This window comes from Ptiloglossa arizonensis, chromosome 8 (assembly GCF_051014685.1).
Source record: "Ptiloglossa arizonensis isolate GNS036 chromosome 8, iyPtiAriz1_principal, whole genome shotgun sequence".
Lineage (NCBI taxonomy): Eukaryota > Metazoa > Arthropoda > Insecta > Hymenoptera > Colletidae > Ptiloglossa > Ptiloglossa arizonensis.
In genome coordinates this window covers 18,489,193-18,507,119 of record NC_135055.1, presented here as the reverse complement: position 1 = coordinate 18,507,119, position 17,927 = coordinate 18,489,193, and the positions used below count along the sequence as shown (strand labels likewise).

The 17,927-nt window shown below is 43.2% G+C and overlaps 3 protein-coding genes and 1 long non-coding RNA gene across 5 annotated transcripts; 2 read left to right on the top strand and 2 right to left on the bottom strand.

Moving 5' to 3' along the window:
• The first annotated feature begins 1,283 nt into the window (after positions 1–1,283).
• On the top strand, positions 1,284–11,076 carry LOC143150461 (uncharacterized). The gene is made up of 7 exons (XM_076318735.1): positions 1,284–1,945; positions 2,131–2,304; positions 4,070–4,683; positions 5,363–5,536; positions 6,198–6,316; positions 6,739–6,885; positions 7,176–11,076. Exons 2-7 carry the CDS (start codon positions 2,294–2,296, stop codon positions 10,257–10,259), a joined length of 4,149 nt encoding a protein of 1,382 aa, XP_076174850.1. The 5' UTR covers positions 1,284–1,945; positions 2,131–2,293; the 3' UTR covers positions 10,260–11,076.
• On the bottom strand, positions 3,662–4,177 carry LOC143150467 (uncharacterized). The gene is made up of 2 exons (XM_076318746.1): positions 4,053–4,177; positions 3,662–3,969 (listed from the first exon to the last, which is right to left on the bottom strand). Exons 1-2 carry the CDS (start codon positions 4,111–4,113, stop codon positions 3,662–3,664), a joined length of 369 nt encoding a protein of 122 aa, XP_076174861.1. The 5' UTR covers positions 4,114–4,177.
• On the bottom strand, positions 6,365–6,794 carry LOC143150469 (uncharacterized). Its single transcript, XR_012993066.1, has 2 exons — positions 6,701–6,794; positions 6,365–6,564 (listed from the first exon to the last, which is right to left on the bottom strand). It is a non-coding gene; the product is annotated as an uncharacterized LOC143150469 (long non-coding RNA).
• A 449-nt stretch (positions 11,077–11,525) lies between the features above and the next one.
• Positions 11,526–17,660, top strand: LOC143150464 (uncharacterized). Of its 2 annotated transcripts, XM_076318742.1 has the most exons (10): positions 11,528–12,198; positions 12,280–12,427; positions 12,580–12,705; positions 12,859–13,010; positions 13,148–13,264; positions 13,367–13,427; positions 13,498–13,793; positions 13,866–13,997; positions 14,139–14,360; positions 14,449–17,658. In XM_076318742.1, the coding sequence occupies exons 2-10, from the start codon at positions 12,306–12,308 to the stop codon at positions 15,594–15,596; spliced, it is 2,376 nt and encodes a 791-aa protein (XP_076174857.1). In that variant the 5' UTR covers positions 11,528–12,198; positions 12,280–12,305; the 3' UTR covers positions 15,597–17,658. The 2 variants fall into 2 exon arrangements, with proteins under 2 accessions (XP_076174856.1, XP_076174857.1); XM_076318741.1 differs by having other exon boundaries at positions 11,526–12,198; positions 12,580–13,010; positions 14,449–17,660.
• The last annotated feature ends 267 nt before the right edge of the window (positions 17,661–17,927 follow it).

Genomic DNA, 17,927 nt, shown 5'->3' with positions numbered 1-17,927 from the left:
ATCGATTGACAATTTATTTTCACATTACTTATCTATTTCTGTATGAAAAAATTTCCTTTTCACGTTTAACAAACAGCTCACGTTTCTTGTTTGTTAATGACAGGATCGATTGTTTCTCCAATTTAAATTACGTATCGAACGGTGCGGTCATCACAATTGATCGAAATGCAAATGAAATTTAATTATAAACGATGATAGTTTATGCTTATGTTAAAATGAAACTTTTTTAACGTATAAATCGATTCAAATATTTTAATCTAACGTTTTCAACTCTATTCTTTTTTCGGTCTTATAAGTCTTTTTCGGTGTACAATAATTTTTTATAGAAATCTAAAACAATATGTTTAATATTAGTATAAATACTTTTGTTATAGTTATTAAACAATATCAAACAAATTCTTTACTCATTTTTTATTGACTTTTCAACAGAAATTATAAATTTTTTCCTCTTTGTCATGATAGTTAATCAAGAAAAAAATAGAGTCGAAAAAGGTTTCATCAAAATACATGAAATGATCTATACGAGATGATTAATTATAGTACTTATTAGATGCAACAAGTTTTTGGCGACGGTTATACCTTTGATCGCAGCGTCGAACGAAAGTAATGCGATACAAAAAAAAGTACAATGTCAATTATCAATCGGTATCGCAGTGACGATTGAAGCAGTTAACAATACCATATCGTCGGTAACTTGTAATTGCATGAAAAATTCTGATGTTGGATTCGGGGAACGGATGTATCAAACCGCATGGTAACGGTGCAGGCAACGAACCCGCTGGTACCGAGCACTCCAAGCAGACAGTGGCAGTGAAAGGTTGCCCGATAAATGTTTCTACGTTCATCCGTTCCCATCTCGTGTCCTTTTCCCAGCTGCGTGTACCAAATACATATACATACACGCATTCGGAGAAACTATACGTGCAACCAAGTGCACATGACATGCAACGCACAGACTTGATTTACAAAGTATTTAATTTTGATAGGCGAACTAAAAAAATACGCAATAAGCACGTAATTCGACTACGTTTACACCGAGTGTATCGAGTTTTTAAAAGGTACTAATAAATAACGAATATAGTATACACTCTCAAAAATATGAAAATAAATATGAAAAACATCTTGTGCCTTTATTTAGCGTATTATTCGGTCCTACGGGAAAGATCAGTGAGATTATAGAAAAAAGTAATTACTATAATACATTTTCCCATTCATCGTCGATAATATTTGCTCGTCGATGCAAAGTTCTACAAGATTGCTCGTCTCTCCCCTCTCCAATTTCGCCTTTTCTTTTTGGCACGACAGAATTTTATGATCAACAATTTATTCACTTTGACAAACGATTAGACTCATATATACAAATAAAGCTAACCTTAATTCGGCTATTTTTAAAACACGCGAGGCGTTCATGGCACCGCAGAGACTCGTTTAATACGGGTACTATTTCGGTTTTGTACTTGATATACGCCATCGTTTACACCGAGTGCCCGATACGAATCGAGTAGTACGTACTTAGTACGCGTTCAAACGCTCGGTGTAAACTGGCTCACAGATGCACGTACACAACCTCCATTTCGTTGCGCTGCGCTGCTTCCCCTACCCGCAGAAATCGCGCAGCGTATGGCGGTGGTTGCTCAAGTGTAGGTAAACTCGCGCGAACACCGTTATGTCGGAGTCCGCGAATTCCGTGGAGAAGGGCACGGTATACGTTAGTCTCCCGAGGTGTCCCCACCTTCTTTACTCGTTCATTACGATTTTTCATTGCTACGCTACGGGTTGCTCGAACTCCATCAGTTTCCGAATGTCGCGTCGCGTTCGCGAACAAATAATTACGCGGTTCGTTTTGCGACTGGTCACCGTGTAAAACGACACGCGAAGGAAACAAGCTCGATAGAAACGCCATACTTTGAACGAATAAGGCGACGACGTATTTTTCCCCTCTCTGGTAAATAAAAATAAAAGAGGCGCGATAGAAGAGAGAATCATCCTCCCCCTCATTCAAAAAAAAAATTAAATAAAAAAAAAAGAAACAAAAAAAGGGGGACGAGTGCGTAAGCGCCCGCGCGCGCGCAATTCACCAGTCGGGTCGCGACGGTGACCAACGGAGGAATCATTTTCTTTTAATTTAAGCGGACCACGAGACGCGAGACGTAGGAAAGGGAACGTCACGATGAAGACAAGTTCTTAGCGGTCCAGCCGCCTCAGGACGATCCGTCGGGCGAGCAAATAATACGGAAGGTGATGCCGATCGCGGTCGAACGATAATAGAACAGTGCCGCGTGGAGCAGCGAACATGATAACAGTGTAAGTTGCCGTGTGTACATAGTGTCTAATTGCGGACAGTTCGTTGATTCAACGATTCGATCGGTAACAATGGCAACGGGGCCCATCGATGGAATACGTAACGTACGCGACGCCCTGCCGATCGTTCGCGCGGTCCACGTAGAAATATTGCAACGAATTCAAGGCTGATCATCGGGTATCGTCGAGTTACTTTCTAACTCGAGACGAATCTACGGTTCGAGTCACTCGATAATTGTGCGGACGAGATACGGATCGTTAATTGTTCCGCGCCAAACGGAACGAATTGGACCGTTTATTAATAAACATATTGCTTCTCGTGGATCCGTGATTAGAAACAATCGGGACGCGATAATCTCGCTGGTGATGCATAATTCCCATGGAATTCAATGCGCAATTATTCTCTGTAGAAATGCGAAGGTCGTTTCATCCCGATTCGATTCTACCGTTCGTTGCTCCCTTCTTACCGAGTAAGTAGGTAACGCTACGAGAGATTTATGGGATTTGATTCGCGGGTGATCCGCCGCGTTACGCCCACAACACCGTTCCTACGTGGATTCGTGTTGCGCGCGTCTCCGATCAAATTCGTTCTTAGGTACGCACGATACGCGTGTACGTTACGAGTAGCTCTCCGGCTTGGAGGCGAAAATTAACGCGGGAATGCATCACTCTGTCGAGAAATCCCGTTCGCTCGGAGAAAAAGAAGGGAACGTGGTCGTTTAGGCATTCGCGACAAACAGGTTTCACTGTGCGTATCTGTCCGTACAGCGGACGAAATCACCGTTATACGTAGGTTTCCGCGTTTCAAGACGCCCGAGTCGTCCGAGGCTGGACACGCCTCTCCGCGCCGCGACGCACGGCATGTATCGCGGAAGAAAATTGAAAGCGCGTCGAGTTAAACGTCTTTAACCCATTTATGCCTGCGATAAACATGTATATACATACATACATGCACGCACGCACACATACATACATGTATAATACATACATACATACATACATACATACATACATACATACATACATACATACATACATACATACATACATACATACATACATACATACATACATACATACATAATATATATCCAAAGTTCGATAACGCAAAACGAAACTATCGCCGCTAGTATCCAAATAATACCGATTATGCGCAAAGTATCTTTGTGTGCTGTAAACGTGATCCCAAATCGTTTTTCATGAAAGAAAATTATTCACCAATAGGAAAAATGATTTCTTAAAGGTGCAAACTACTAGGTTGTTCAATAAGTTTTGTCGTTTGATAAAACTTATTGAACAACCTATTATATATATATATATATATAGGAACGCGAGGCATAAATGGGTTAAGTAGGGTAAGCTAAGAGAAAACTCGTCGCGAAGAAACCGTCGTATAGTTTGCATAAGTAGTTGTTACACCGATATGCGTGCAACGTGCACTTGCACTTGTTTGTTGAATGGAACCATGCTCCTTTTTCGTGCACAAATCGATTCTTCTCGTCGTTCCGCTTTCGGCACGAGTCAATATATTTATTTTTCTTTTACGTATAATATCGTAACAGATTGTTTTCCAAACCTGGCACGAATCGAGTAACGTACCTAATCGAAGTACTGTACCGGAATTCCAGAGGTATACTCGTGTCGAAATCGTTCCTTTGGATTTTTTATCTATTCGTTAAAAGAACAATCAAGACGAAAATAATATCGAATAGTTGATCGTCAAGGTTTATCTAATTCTTGGTTAATATTACAACTGTAATGTTTCCAGGTGGTGGCTGTCGTCGATACTTTTGCTTTCGAGGGTTCTCCCATCGGAGCAAGCGGAATGGGTGCCCTGCGTCGAGTTGAAACGGAACCTGCAGGTACCCTGCACGTGTTCCGTTTCCACGGAATATACCGGTCGCTCGATCGAAATGAACTGCGATCGAGTGATCTTCACGCGAGACACGGTGGAGAGTCTGCGTGGACAACCGATCGTTTCTGTTAGCCAAAGACACAGCGGTTACCAAACTCTGCCGGAGGACCTCCTCGATTCTGGTTTGACACTGAGGAAGCTCGACCTGTCCGGAAATTCGATCTACAAGCTGATGAACCGTTTACTGGAGGCTCAGCCTGGATTGGAGGAGCTGAAACTCGCAGACAATCTTCTAGGCGATAGCCTGAACCCGATATTCTCGAGCAACGAGTTTCACGGTATGAGAGAGCTGAAGCTCCTCGATCTGAGCAGAAACGGCCTGAGGAGCATCGAGGAGGGCATTTTCAAAGGGTGCGAGAGCCTCGAGCAACTTTACTTGGACGGGAACGATCTGATGGCCGTGCCAACGGCGTCGTTGAAAGGCCCTAAATCCATTAGAGTGCTCTCGTTGTCCGACAACAACATCGGTAGGTGGTAGACGATAACTCGTAACACCGTACACTCTCGAGAACGAGAACGATGATCGATCGTCGAGTACACAAATTGTATCGTAACACACAGAATAGTGCGATGAAAGTAGTATCAACGTGTTCTCCGTTTGAACTTGTTCCGAAGTTGTAGCCATTTTTGTCAAAATTGCTCCAAGACATTTGACTCATAAAACGGTCGACAAGGTTACGTACAACCGGAATGTCAAAATTGCTATAACTTTCCGTCGTTCTCGTGTTCCCAACTGTCGTAGTCACGTTACGATACGTCTCCAATCTACAGCCAAGACAATCTAGAAAAGATACGTTGGTAATTAATTTAGGAATATCTCAGTAATTAGTAACTTTCTATACCACATGCTCTGATACTTTTTCAACCAGCGTTCGATGCTCTTTCGAATTCCAGAGCAAAATGTCGAGCGTTTTAGAAATACTCGAGGCGATCTATACGGTTCGATACAACAATCGCGTGGTCAAAAATTGATCGTCGGTGTACTGTTCCGGATACTGTGCAACTTTCGTTCGAAACGTTCATTCCTAAAGTGAACGATTTGCGAGTAATTTGGGATGGTCGGCGCAGGTGACTCGCCTGATCGTTGTACATGTACCATTAGCGGGAAATTTGTTGTTAAAAAATTCTATTGGTTTCTTCTCGCAGGGTCACTTCCACGAGCTGCCTTCTCGATGGTCGGCGAGTCGTTGCTGCGATTGGATCTGAGCGAGAACGAACTGTCCCACATGGACGATGGTGCTCTGTCCGGGCTGGAGCGGTTGTTACTTTTGAATCTGTCCCGCAACGATCTTGGTCGCTTCAACAGCGATGCTTTCAAAGGTGCGAAACGATTGCACGACCTGGATCGTGGAAACCGAGTTCGCGCGTTACTCGAGCTCCACTTTCGGAGAGACGCGCGCGAAAAGCGAATCGTTCGTTGTCCATATTCCCAAGCTGCCTCTCGAAGAACAACGAACGAATCGCAATCGTGGTTCTCACGGGTCGGTTAGTTGCGCACGCGGCTCCCACTTTCGCGCACCATATTCCAGAGCTGTGCTAACTTCCTTTATCGTTACGTTCGATCGTTCACCGAGTTGGTTAATATTGGGGTGTCTCGGAAAATATTGTGCACTTCGGAAGCTTCGATTCGTTAACATATTCGCAGTTTCGCATCGTCCGTAAATCTGTAGCCGAGAGGTCGTTGACGTAGCAACTTTACAACATTTTATATTTATAGAGAATACAACTTTATCGTTTGTATTTACGATAACAACGTTTGGCTGAGGATAAACAGATTTTGTCAAAACGAACGTACGAATGGAGTGTTTTGTATATAAAATAACAAAAACTTTGAACAAACGGTTACAAACGCGATATTACAAAGCAGCTTTCTTTCTTTCGTTAAACGCACAAAACGTTCTGGGACATCCTAATATTTCGAAGCATGAGAGGAGAGTCACACGGTATGCGAAACTCCTAACGCTAAATTTACGATTTTCAGGGGCTTACAATTTACTGCAATTGGATCTTTCGGCGAACTTTCTCCAAGAATTTCCCAGCGATGCTTTGAGACTCTTAACGGATCTGAAGTTTCTCAATATTTCGAACAATTTGATTACCGTAAGTAACATAATAGATGTACGAACAGGGTGTTCCAAAGTTGGACGATCAAACTTTCCCAGGGTGTTCTGTGGGTTGAAATACGAAAAAAATTGTTGTGTAAACATCGTCTGGCAATACTACACTTAAGAGGTATAAATACGAAAATGGTAATGAGCTATTGATGCATCGTATGGTGTACCACGCATGAGTGAATCCGTGACAAGAACTCGTAGAAAGGATCTCTAAAGCATCGATCACGCTCGGAGCTGAAACAAGATAGATGTGAAATTCATAGAATCTTAAGTTCAGATCTATGTTTACGTAACATTTTTGTTTCTATTTCTACTCGCGATACAACCTGGTAAACATTGATCGTTTAACCTTGCAACCTTCGTTACGTACATATACCGATAATCATGTTCTTCTCTTTGTCGCTTCAGGATATAGACCAGGGGCATCTGTCGGGGCTGAGAGAGTTGCAGGTGCTGGATCTCAGTCGTAACAACATCGGTCGTTTGGGTGTTAACACGTTTTCCAGCCTGTCTGCCCTGACAAGACTCGATCTGAGTTTAAACGCTTTGCGCACGGTGCGTAACCACGACCAGACATTTAACCCATCCGCTACAACATACAATGGACGTTCATCAATGTTTAGAATAAGTTTATCAAGAACTTAGAAATATCTTGCTTCCAAAAGAAGTAGTTCTTTTTTTCAAAAAATCATCGTGAAAGCAATTCTTTTAGACGCAATACGCAAACCCTCGTTCAGTGGAACGTTCTAGCGGAGAGGATCGTCCTGACGAATGGGTTAAGAATTGAAATTCCCCTTCCAGATACGCACGTTGCTCGTTAATCGTTTACCCGGTTACTTCCACAGATCGAGGAATCATCGTTCGAGGGTCTAACCAGACTAAAATGGCTCTCCCTGCAAGACAACAACATCCTCTTGGTGCCGGCAACAGCTCTGACCAGACTGCCCTCGTTGACTCATCTCCACGTGGAGTTCAATCGTATAGCCGCGCTCTCGACCGAGTTGATAAAAGCCACAGCCTCGAGGCTGGTGACCCTGGCGTTGACGCGAAACTTGGTCCGAGAGATACCACCTGGATCGTTCCACGATTTCGAGAATCTGATCAGCATCGAGCTGTCGGGCAACATGCTCTCGACGATCACACCGAGCACGTTCGCCGGATTGGAGGACACCCTGGTGAACCTGGACGTTTCTCGCAACAGGCTGACATCGATAGGCGAGCTTCCACTTCGAAACCTGATCTCTCTCGACCTGGCGGACAATCAACTGACCCGTGTCCCGCCGGAGACCTTCGAACACCTGCAACGAATACGATATTTGAATTTAAGCTCGAACCCGCTGTACGGTGGCTTCCCACCTGTCTTCCCTTCCTCTGTTCTCGATTTGGACGTGTCGCGGACCGATCTGAGAATACTTCCAGCGATCCTGCTGGTAAACCTTGAGTCCCTCGAGAGGATCTCCATCGCTGGGAACAAGTTAGAGAGGATCGAGGAGGGGACCTTTCGGAGTCTCCGCAATCTGACGAGGATCGACTTGTCGGAGAATCGGCTCGAGCGTATCGAGAACGAGGCGTTCGCTGGCCTGACGAACCTATACGAGCTGAACCTGCGAGGGAACAGGCTGACCTCGTTCGCCGGTGAACATTTCAACACGGGCACGGGTATGGAGATCCTTGACTTGTCGAGTAACCGTATCGATCGGTTGTCACCGACCGCTTTCGCGATACACCCGCGATTGAGGGAGCTCGATCTCTCCGACAACCGATTTCTCCACTTTCCCGGCGACTACGCCCGATCCTTGCAGTTCTTGGAACGCCTGGACCTGTCCCGTAACGCGTTGAAGCGCGTCGGCGAGTTTGGGTTCTCGCGGATCGCTCGACTCCGTGTTCTGAACCTCGCCGGGAACCAGATCGAGTCCGTCGACGAGCTGGCGTTCCACAACTCCACGCAGTTGCAGCTGCTAGATCTGTCCGCGAACGACGTCGAGTCACTCAGCGAGAGAACGATGGAGGGACTGCTGCGTCTCGAGCATCTCAATCTTCGTGACAACAGACTGACCTCGTTGCCGGAGACGATCTTCGATCCGAGTAGAGTCCGCTCCGTGGAAAGCGTGGATCTGTCCGAGAACCGGTTCGACGAGATCCCGATACGAAGCCTGCAACGACAAACAGCGTCCCTGTCGCGTTTGAACCTGGCGCGTAATCGACTAGTCGAGGTGTTCACCCAGGACGTGGCCAACAACGTGAAGGATCTGGACCTCTCGGAGAATCCTCTCAGTGAGAACACGATAAAAGGAATACTTGGCGAAGCGAAGATCCTGCGATCGTTGAACCTTGCCAATACCGGGATCAGCTCGCTCACCAGGCTGGAGACACCGTTTCTGAGACGATTGAACCTCTCCGGGAACATGATCACTGATGTGGAACTCAACGCGCTGGAGCGCACCACCATGTTGGAGAGCTTAGACATTTCCAGGAATCGGTTGACCGATCTGGCCAGCGCCATTGTGGCGTTGAAGGGTCTGCCAGTGCTCAGACAATTGGACGTGTCCGGGAACGACGCCAGCACCGTGAACGAGACTACCTTCGAGGGATTGACCACCCTACGATCCTTGAAGATGTCCGATTTGCCCAACTGTGCGCGAATAGAGCGAACCGCCTTTAAACCGTTGACGAATCTGCGCTCACTGTACGCATACAACTATCCGAAGTTGGGCTACTTCGACGTCCAGGGGATCCTGAAAGGGATGAGTCGATTGGAGACGTTAGACGTTGAGATCAAAGACTCGTCGGTGAGCAACGAGCAACTCTCTATACGCGCTCATCCAAGGCTGCGCGAACTGATCCTGCGCGGTGAGAGACTGAGGAACGTCCTCTCCAGCTCATTGGTGGGTGTTCGTGGCCGCAAGCTGACCATCGGTCTGAAGAACACGTCTGTGGACGCGATACCGGCCGCCCTCTTCTTCCCGGTGCCACGTTCTACCGAGCTCGAGCTGGATATCTCCGGTAGCAAGTTCACTACCCTGTCCTCTCAGTTTCTAGCAGCGCTCGACGAACGCGGCGGCACTGTAAAGATCAAAGGCCTTAAGGAGAACCCGATCAACTGCAGTTGCGACGCCAGACCCCTCTGGAAGTGGCTACGAACAACAAACGCTGTCGACGATGGTAACTCGGCAAATCGCGTCCTCTGCGTCGCTCCTCCTCATCTCGCGGGCTTGGTCCTGACCAGTATCGAGGAGGACAGATTGTCGTGCGATTTCACGGCCGCAACACCGGGTATCAAACATCGCACCACGTTGCTGGCCGATGCTACCATTGCCTCCAAGAAACCGACGTCTCCGGTCCTGGAACCGGAGATCATCTGGACGGTGGCGCCAGCTGTCCAAAACGATCCGAAACGAAATAAACACTACAACAATAATAATCACGAGCACGTGGTCGATACCGCTTCAGTGGGGAGCACCTCGGGCACCGATGACACCCTCATTATCGGTATAGTCGGTGGTGTGGTCGCACTCACCGCCATTATCGTGATCGTAATCTGCATCTGTCGGCTGAGGTGGTCCAGCCGTGCCGAAGAAGCACGAATGGCCGCTGTCGCATCCAGTATACGCGAGGCCTCGATGATCCGACCTGCCAGCACTTATTCGGGCAAAATCAATCACGATCTCTACGTTGGATCTTACAATGGATCGACGTTGGATCGCGGTAACGGTGCAGTCGCCCCTTCAATCCCCACTCCACCGGTTCAGATAATGCCTTTCGTGCAACCGATGCATCTCATGCACACACTTCTAACTCCCACGCCAATGCACCAGCCGCAACCGCAGCCGCAGTCGCAACTGCAGTCGCAACAGTTTTACGGATACTGCGATGGTTCGTCGTTACCCGTCTACGTTGCCTGCTCCACGGACACCAAATGCGACAGATAACTGCCCTCTGTGTCTATTTAGCGCGTGTACATACACACACATACCTCATATAGTTTACACGAGTAATTTTAACGCGTTCCGCCACCATACGATAACATGGTGTATATATTTACGTACTTATACTTCGAAACTTACTGTTAGCGCGAAAGTGAGTTTTATCGGTCGATCGTCCGTTCGCTCTACATTCAACATTAACACATTAGAATCCGTCCGTGCACATATTCGTACATTTCATTTCGATCATGATAAAAGCCGTGTACACATATTTATGATACAGTATATCGAATTTAAGAAAGGTTGGAACAAATTGTTAGTTCAAACATCAGCCAACAGATGATCTCGACCGATAAAACATAAATCCAGCGACAATAATTGTATGCTATCCAAGACTTGGTGCTCGATCGCTTAATTATATTATGGTTGTACACTTCTATACGTGCATACGTATATGTATACATCTAATAACCTAACTATTATTTTGTAAAAATATACAATTTTATGTACCGATTTCTTTACGTTGTATATATACATATATACATATACATATATAGAGGATCTTTCAAATGATGGAACAAGCCGAAACTTGCATACTTATCTTGTCTAGAACAATTGATTTACCATTTACAATTCGAAACTTCGATTTCAAACAGTATCAATTTGCTGCGTTTGTTAAATGCAATAATCAATTAGCAACTATTGTACAAACTAACATAACCCCTGGATGTATGCAATTCGTTGTACTTATTTGTCGAGCATATCGTGACTCGACCTTCGTGAGCCGTTCATATTTCTTTCAAGTACTTTGTATCTGGTTTACGTAAATAAATGTTATTAAATATTTATAACATATCAGAAAAATGTCAAATTTTTTTTGTAGATAATTTATATACGTACTTCTATGTACTTCTAAGAGCTCTTCTGTTTTATACGCGTAGTAGCTAGATGGGTATAGTATTTGTCGGTCCATATCTAAACGATCCCTCCTGATCTCTACTAATACCATATCAAAGCCAGAATCGTTATAGTTTATATCTCCTGCCTCCTTAAATGCATCTTTGTCTTCAATAGATGCAGTTCTTTCGTATAACTTTTAACGGTACAGTTAAACTTTCGTTTTGCGCTCGCAATTCCCTATCGATTATCGAAACGTAGCAGTCGAGAATCCCAAGGCGTGTATGCACATATACATTAACGTACATCCGTGCTGAGTAGGCAGTTTATATATCTATATACTCGATGTAGAGGGTATGCATAGATAACCTTATTTCGTGATCGTGATATGTCATACGTATATACGCGCGATGCATCGGTACACCGATATGTAAGCACGTACATATATTCGGGTTAAAAAAAAGTATTTCGTTTTTTCTGGACCTGTTTCAGCGAAATCATAACTATACGACACATTAAATTAAACGATATAAAGTCCGTTTGACGCTTGATTCGTGTACACCTTTCAAACGAATGCTTTTAATTCACGACATGTTATCGTGAATCTTTTATCAAGATTCTGTTTGCAAACTGTTTAACAATTGTCAACATACAAGACACAAACAAAAAGTGTATATGCAAAATGTTTACAACTGCTCCAGATCAGTCAATTGACACTGAAAAACTACACAGTGTTAAATGTCACCTATCAATGCTATAAATTTCTGAGGAAACATATTAAACTACTTATTTATTCAAAATGTAATACAAGAGCAGAAAGTTTGTATGAGAGAGGGAGAGTAACAAAGGAAGATTGCTATAAGAATGTACCACGCATAATTTAGGCAGATAAAATTATAAATTACCTGTACTTCTTTAACAGCTCGAATACGTATTACCTTTGTAATAATAATATTACGCAGATGAAAGGGCAATGGAGCAATTATGTTGCTAAAATATAAGAGATTAAGCGAATTGCAAATTTCCATAACAATGACCTGATCACAAGGTAATTTTCTCTATCTTGAGCATGTCTATTTTTTCAATGATCTATTAAAGCACAATATTTTTTAATACGAGTGTTTTATAGGACACACACAAAATACATTCCATAACATGATACGTCCTTTTCTCGAGGAAGATGCCTGGTGTTACTGGGTTGTATCTGTTGGAGCTTTATTGTCCTTCTTTGGTTTTATCTTTGCTTGCATCTGCAGCTGCCGGCGAAATGAGAACAAGTAATTATAATTAAAAATGTATCTTAATATTTTTTTTAAATGAATTCAGTGGTATACAGTGGTTGGGTAGATTTCAATTACGTGTGAAAGTAAATTATACAATGTACATTGCTGTTTACGTGGATACATTCAGTTGTAATTCCCTTGAACAGGAATGAATTTCTTGGGCTCGCCGGTATGGTAACACTGAACAATACTGAAAATGAAGGCTTTGATGGGATCCCGATGACAAATGCTTCTCGTATAGCAGCACAAGATGCTATCGACAATGCAAAAAGGTTTCTATCGCTTAAGCGATCAGGCAATGCACAACTTTTTTTCCTAAAACACTTTCAAACTCGATCGCCATTACAACACGATACAAACAACAATTATGTTATGTGTGGAATCTTCTGCCTTAAAATTGAAATACTTTTACACGATGCACATAGGACAACTGGCGCAAATAGAAGTCTCCCGGATATCCCAAAAGACAAGGACAAGAGACTTGAAGACCCAGGCGAATCTATATCTCAAGATATTTATGAAGCTACAGAAGCGATTGGTGATCACTCCGAACTCTATGCTACAGTACAAGATACAGGTACTCTTGAAGTAAAATTTGAAACAATTCACAAATATATATATCTTCCTCTTGAATTGTTCACAATTTTAAATTATTCATTAGCTTTTTGGAATGTCTTTTACTATCTGAATTTAATATGAAGGTGTTTAATATAGGAGTGGAAGAAGAAGCATCTGAGCAGGAAATACAACAAGTTCCGCAGCAAAATTCTTTGACTAGAGAAAACTCTCTTCACCCTTATGCAAGATTTTCTTCTCCCAACTCTGACAATGGTATGAATAATAAGATGTGATATTATTGTATTACTGTCATTTTTTCTGGATAAATATGTACCGTTAACTGTTCATCCTTAAACCGTATTCTCTTAATTCTAGTCGAACACCCGTACGCTCAACTTCAAAACGTACAAAAAGCCGAGGCTAGTCAATTGAATAGGTAATAATTGGAAACTCGTAGGCATTACCTAATAATCAGTCTCGTTATCAGTTCATTACTAACATTGCAGAAATAATATTAAACAAGCGATCGATACCGAGAAGCCATCCACCTCGACGAGTCCAGCTACCGGAGGAAATCCAGTTGCTCCGCCAAGAACTCGTCGATCGTCGCCTCATAATTCCCTTCTCTCCACCGACGTTACTCCATGCGACATTCAAGCGGCTAATGCCATAACGGGCGGAATACAAGCTAATCAAGATTTACCGTACATAACTCCGCCACTTTTAATGTTATTGCCCCAACCTCCCCAACCTCAACCAAATAGTCCACAACAGCACTTCAGTGGTGACTCCCAAGACTCGAGTAAGTATTTTTGAAGTTGAAATGGAACGATTAGTTAATGTTTACGGAGTACTATGACCTTTCTTCTCACAGAAGGGTACACCAGTATAAGCGTAAGGGAGCCTCTAGCCAATATAATCGCACAAACGAAGACAATCTGTCGGCAAAATCAGTCCGTTAGACCTCTCACGGATCCTCATTACGCAACTGTCTCGGATGACTCTGGTATGTGTTTGTATACATTTATACAATTGAATAATTAATTTAAATAATTAATAATTTGGGACCACGTGATCACGTGGAAATATTAAAATGATGAAACGCCCTATGTATTCCGATTTATGAGTACCGTCTTTTGTTCGACAGACGAAATGTATGCTGCAATCGATGAACAGGACAAAATTTACACGAGCGGTAGCGAAACGTACGCTCAGATTCAGCCGACTATGACTGAGGTCCAACGAGCCGTGCAAAGCGAACAGCCGTTATACTCGCGAGCACCGTCCCGTTCCGACAAAGTTCATCCTGCTCCGCAGCCTCCAAGCGTCGACAGTTTACGACATGTTGCACATGCTCACTCGAGACAAGGTAGGCCAGTAATTGTCCCTGGAACGTTGGTACGCGCTTTCTGACACTTCCGTGGTGAAATGTTCACACGATCTTCTATTGGCTATAGCTTCGTCCTCGAGTGCCAACAGTTCCATCATGAATCCTGGGTCACCGAAACCGGAGAAACGACAAGCTAATTCCCCCTTACCACCGCCGCCGGAAGTAACGACGGAAATGTACGCGTCGATCGAGAAGAGGACGAAGCCCGAGGACCGATCCAAGCCGACCCTGTCTAATGGGAAATCCTTAGAGGATATGTACGCCAAAGTGATGAAGAAGAAAAAAGAAGCGGAGGAGCAAAGCGATGCGCAGCCGAGTTCACACAGTAGTGTGCAGCATCCTGCCGAAGTTGTCGCAATTTCCGGTAGGAAGCCGAGTCTCGTCGAGATAAATAGAATCTCATGGTCTAGTCACGATTCTACCGAGATACAAAAGAAAGAGCCTGACTCCGCGCATTACTCTGCGTCAAACAGTTCCATTGGAAACCTTGATTTGGAAACGGACGTTTTGAAATTAACTAGAATTGTTTGCGACGACGTGGATACAGAAGTAAACGCGAACCTTGATGTATCCATTAATTCAGTATTTGACCATGGCTACGAAGCGGTCAGTTCCGATCTTGCTAAGAAGAATGCGATGATTCGCGCATCCTGCGACCCTAACTACGAAGTGTTGCGGCCGCAGAGGTCTAACGCAGACGACGCGGATTATCGACAAAACAGTGATGTCTCCGCTTCGATATCTGCTCGGAACAGCACAGATTTGTCGACAACCTATTCCGTGTCACTCAAACATAGGCAAACGAGCAATGCTAGCAGCGAAGACCCGGGATACGAGAAGGTGAGATTGAGAAGAAGGATCGATACCGACCTAGACACCGATTCGGAGCCAAATTACGAGAGCATGCCGCACGATTCCGGTGAACCCAATTACGCGTCGGTCTGTCGACCTGGAGACAGTGACACGGACCCCAATTACGAGTCCGTCAATCACGGAGATCCAAATTACGAGAGCGTGAAATATATGAGCGTAGCACGTCCTGAGGAACCCCCCTACGAGCAGGTGAATAGCTTTAAATCCGAACCGAGTTTAGACGGATACGAGAAGATCAAAAAACATCTGTTCAACGCTGATTACGAAAGGATACAGTTGCAACATACTACAGAACCAATCGGCAATGGTGACACAGACGACGAACAGTATGTGCAAGTGTAACTGTGTATACACTACCCATTCTTTTTTTTACCGGTTTGCAACGACAATGGCCGAAATTACACTTTGAAGTACAATATATGCAGATCTCGTTCGGTTTGCAATCATAATACGCGATAACAAGATCGCATTTTGTTGCTGCTTCCTGCTATTGTCGAGTAAACGCTTCGCTCGTCATCAGCACGTAACGCAACGTGATTTAACCCCTCACAGACACACTGGATCTGCTAAGGAATTGTCAATTTTTTATTATTGTATTTCTTAGGGACTTGTAACTTTAATCAGAGAACTGAAGACTTCGTGTAGATAAAATTGCGTTTAAAAACCCAGTGTTATTAGATTAGGTACCAAATTACAGTGTGTCTGTGGAAAGTTATGTATGACGAAAACAAACTACGCTTACGAGCAAAATCAGAATGGTTTGCGCTTTCGCAATTATTCTTATTTGAAACGTATGCTTTTCGCCTTTTCCAAGCCGCGTAATTTTTAGTTACCAGTATAGTGATCAAATTTTCTACGTTTCGAACACGATGCGAACGCATCCTTTTATACGCACATTCGGTATTCATTGTTTCGTTAGCAAATCATACATTATACGGTACATGGTTTCATGTCTGTTTAATGTAATTCTAATCTAGTTTTTGATAGACGTTAAAACTCTACCGACGATAGACATATTGCGACCAATTTTCTTAAGTTAAATATTTTTGCGAATGTCGATTCTTTTTGAGAATAAATGTTTACACTCATCGTATCTATTACAAGTTGCCAAAGAAAGGGGAGAACGAAGGGAAAACGGAATCAAAATAAAATAAAATTAATTTTATTACCGACGTTAATACTACCGCGCGCCACCGAATAAGTTATCCGATTTTATTTTGCAAATTAAACTAATACGTCCACGAGTTTATAGTAATGATTAAGGAATATTTAGTTTCGCACAATTTTCGAATGCTACTCCATTTAACGAGGAAATGATGGAGAATCATTTAACGACCGCATGGCACAGATACGAGATACGAGAATAACGTACAAACAAAAGCTTATTTATTTGAATCAATGTAATCTATTATTTTTCACTCTCTCTTTCTCTCTCTCTCTCTCTCTCTCTCTCTCTCTCTCTCTCTCTCTCTCTCTTTCTCTCTCCCTCTTGTTCGAGTAACCTTCGTAAACACGTAATATTCGCAAGTTTCGTGTATATATACATATGTATGTGTAAGGTTCATTTTTTTGTACAGTTACTTAAAATCTGACCATCTCTGTATATAAAGAAATATCTGCGTTTCGACGCGCGTACCTTTGCGCAACTTACCGGTCACACCGGTTACGTGGTATGGTTACGTACACGTAAAACGTATACATCCACTTTTGAACGTAACGCATTCTTACTTAATAGCATCGAATTAAAAGGAAACTGAGGAGATTTTGCAACGAAACGTGCTTACTATAACCGTAACGATTTGTATTCTTTTGTACCCCATCACGAGACAGAACTTTTTTATATACAATAAAAAATAGCTTGAAAGTAAAGCATCGCCAAATTGTAAGTTTTCGATGGCATCTCGAGTGCGAATCGTTTTAAAAGCGACTGCACCGTTAACACAGCGATAACGACAATAAATGGAATAAGTTGCGTTTCAGTACGAAAGATAGTGCGTAAACGGGCAAATCTTTGAAAGTTCGCGTCGAATCGCGATCCTCGCGATTGGTCAACGATAATGTATATTACCGGATATATCGAATTCTCGGATAAATTACATTATCTTCGTTTTTTTTCTTTTTTTTTTACTTATTCTATATTGTTTCCAGCATCAGAGATGCATTCTATCGCCCAAGTGCGTTCAAACGTGTCCCGTGAAATCTGTCACAAAAAATTCTTCGACGAGTAGTTGCGAGATTCAAGATCGACGTCGACGACAACTTTGGATTCGAACTAACTGTCGATGCTGTATAAAAATTCGCTGAATATCGAAGTAGAAAATTCCCACCTCCTATATTTCAGTTTCTCCCACGCTGTCTCGATGCAACGAGAATAACGCAGATACGAAAATATCGTGTCGTTGTGGTTGGACTAGCGCTGAAAACAGAACGAACAACACGTGTGAAGACAACTTGCTTCTCGTTTGTTTTTTTCGTTTTTCTATAATTCCTTTTCATAAAATACGATTACATGCGCTTCGTGTTACTTTTAACGCGGAGTCGAAACAATTTTACAATGTAAAAGTTTTCGCTCTTTCTCGGCTCTGTTCTCTAATTTATCTTAACCGCTATGATGCTCAATTTGTGCACAATTACCGATATCGACACCCTAAATGGATCGAATTCGCACCAGAT

Bases quoted from the DNA above. Each gene is read 5' to 3' on its own strand.
- LOC143150461 (XM_076318735.1), top strand. The intron at 5,537-6,197 runs GTGCGAAACGAT...TACGATTTTCAG, and splicing joins CAACAGCGATGCTTTCAAAG to GGGCTTACAATTTACTGCAA. The intron at 6,886-7,175 runs GTGCGTAACCAC...TTACTTCCACAG, and splicing joins GTTTAAACGCTTTGCGCACG to ATCGAGGAATCATCGTTCGA.
- LOC143150464 (XM_076318741.1), top strand. From the start codon at position 12,306: ATGATACGTCCTTTTCTCGAGGAAGATGCCTGGTGTTACTGGGTTGTA. The intron at 13,011-13,147 runs GTACTCTTGAAG...TGTTTAATATAG, and splicing joins TGCTACAGTACAAGATACAG to GAGTGGAAGAAGAAGCATCT. The intron at 13,998-14,138 runs GTATGTGTTTGT...TTTGTTCGACAG, and splicing joins AACTGTCTCGGATGACTCTG to ACGAAATGTATGCTGCAATC.
- LOC143150467 (XM_076318746.1), bottom strand. From the start codon at position 4,113: ATGGGAGAACCCTCGAAAGCAAAAGTATCGACGACAGCCACCACCTGG. The intron at 3,970-4,052 runs GTAATATTAACC...TTTAACGAATAG, and splicing joins CACCTGGAAACATTACAGTT to ATAAAAAATCCAAAGGAACG.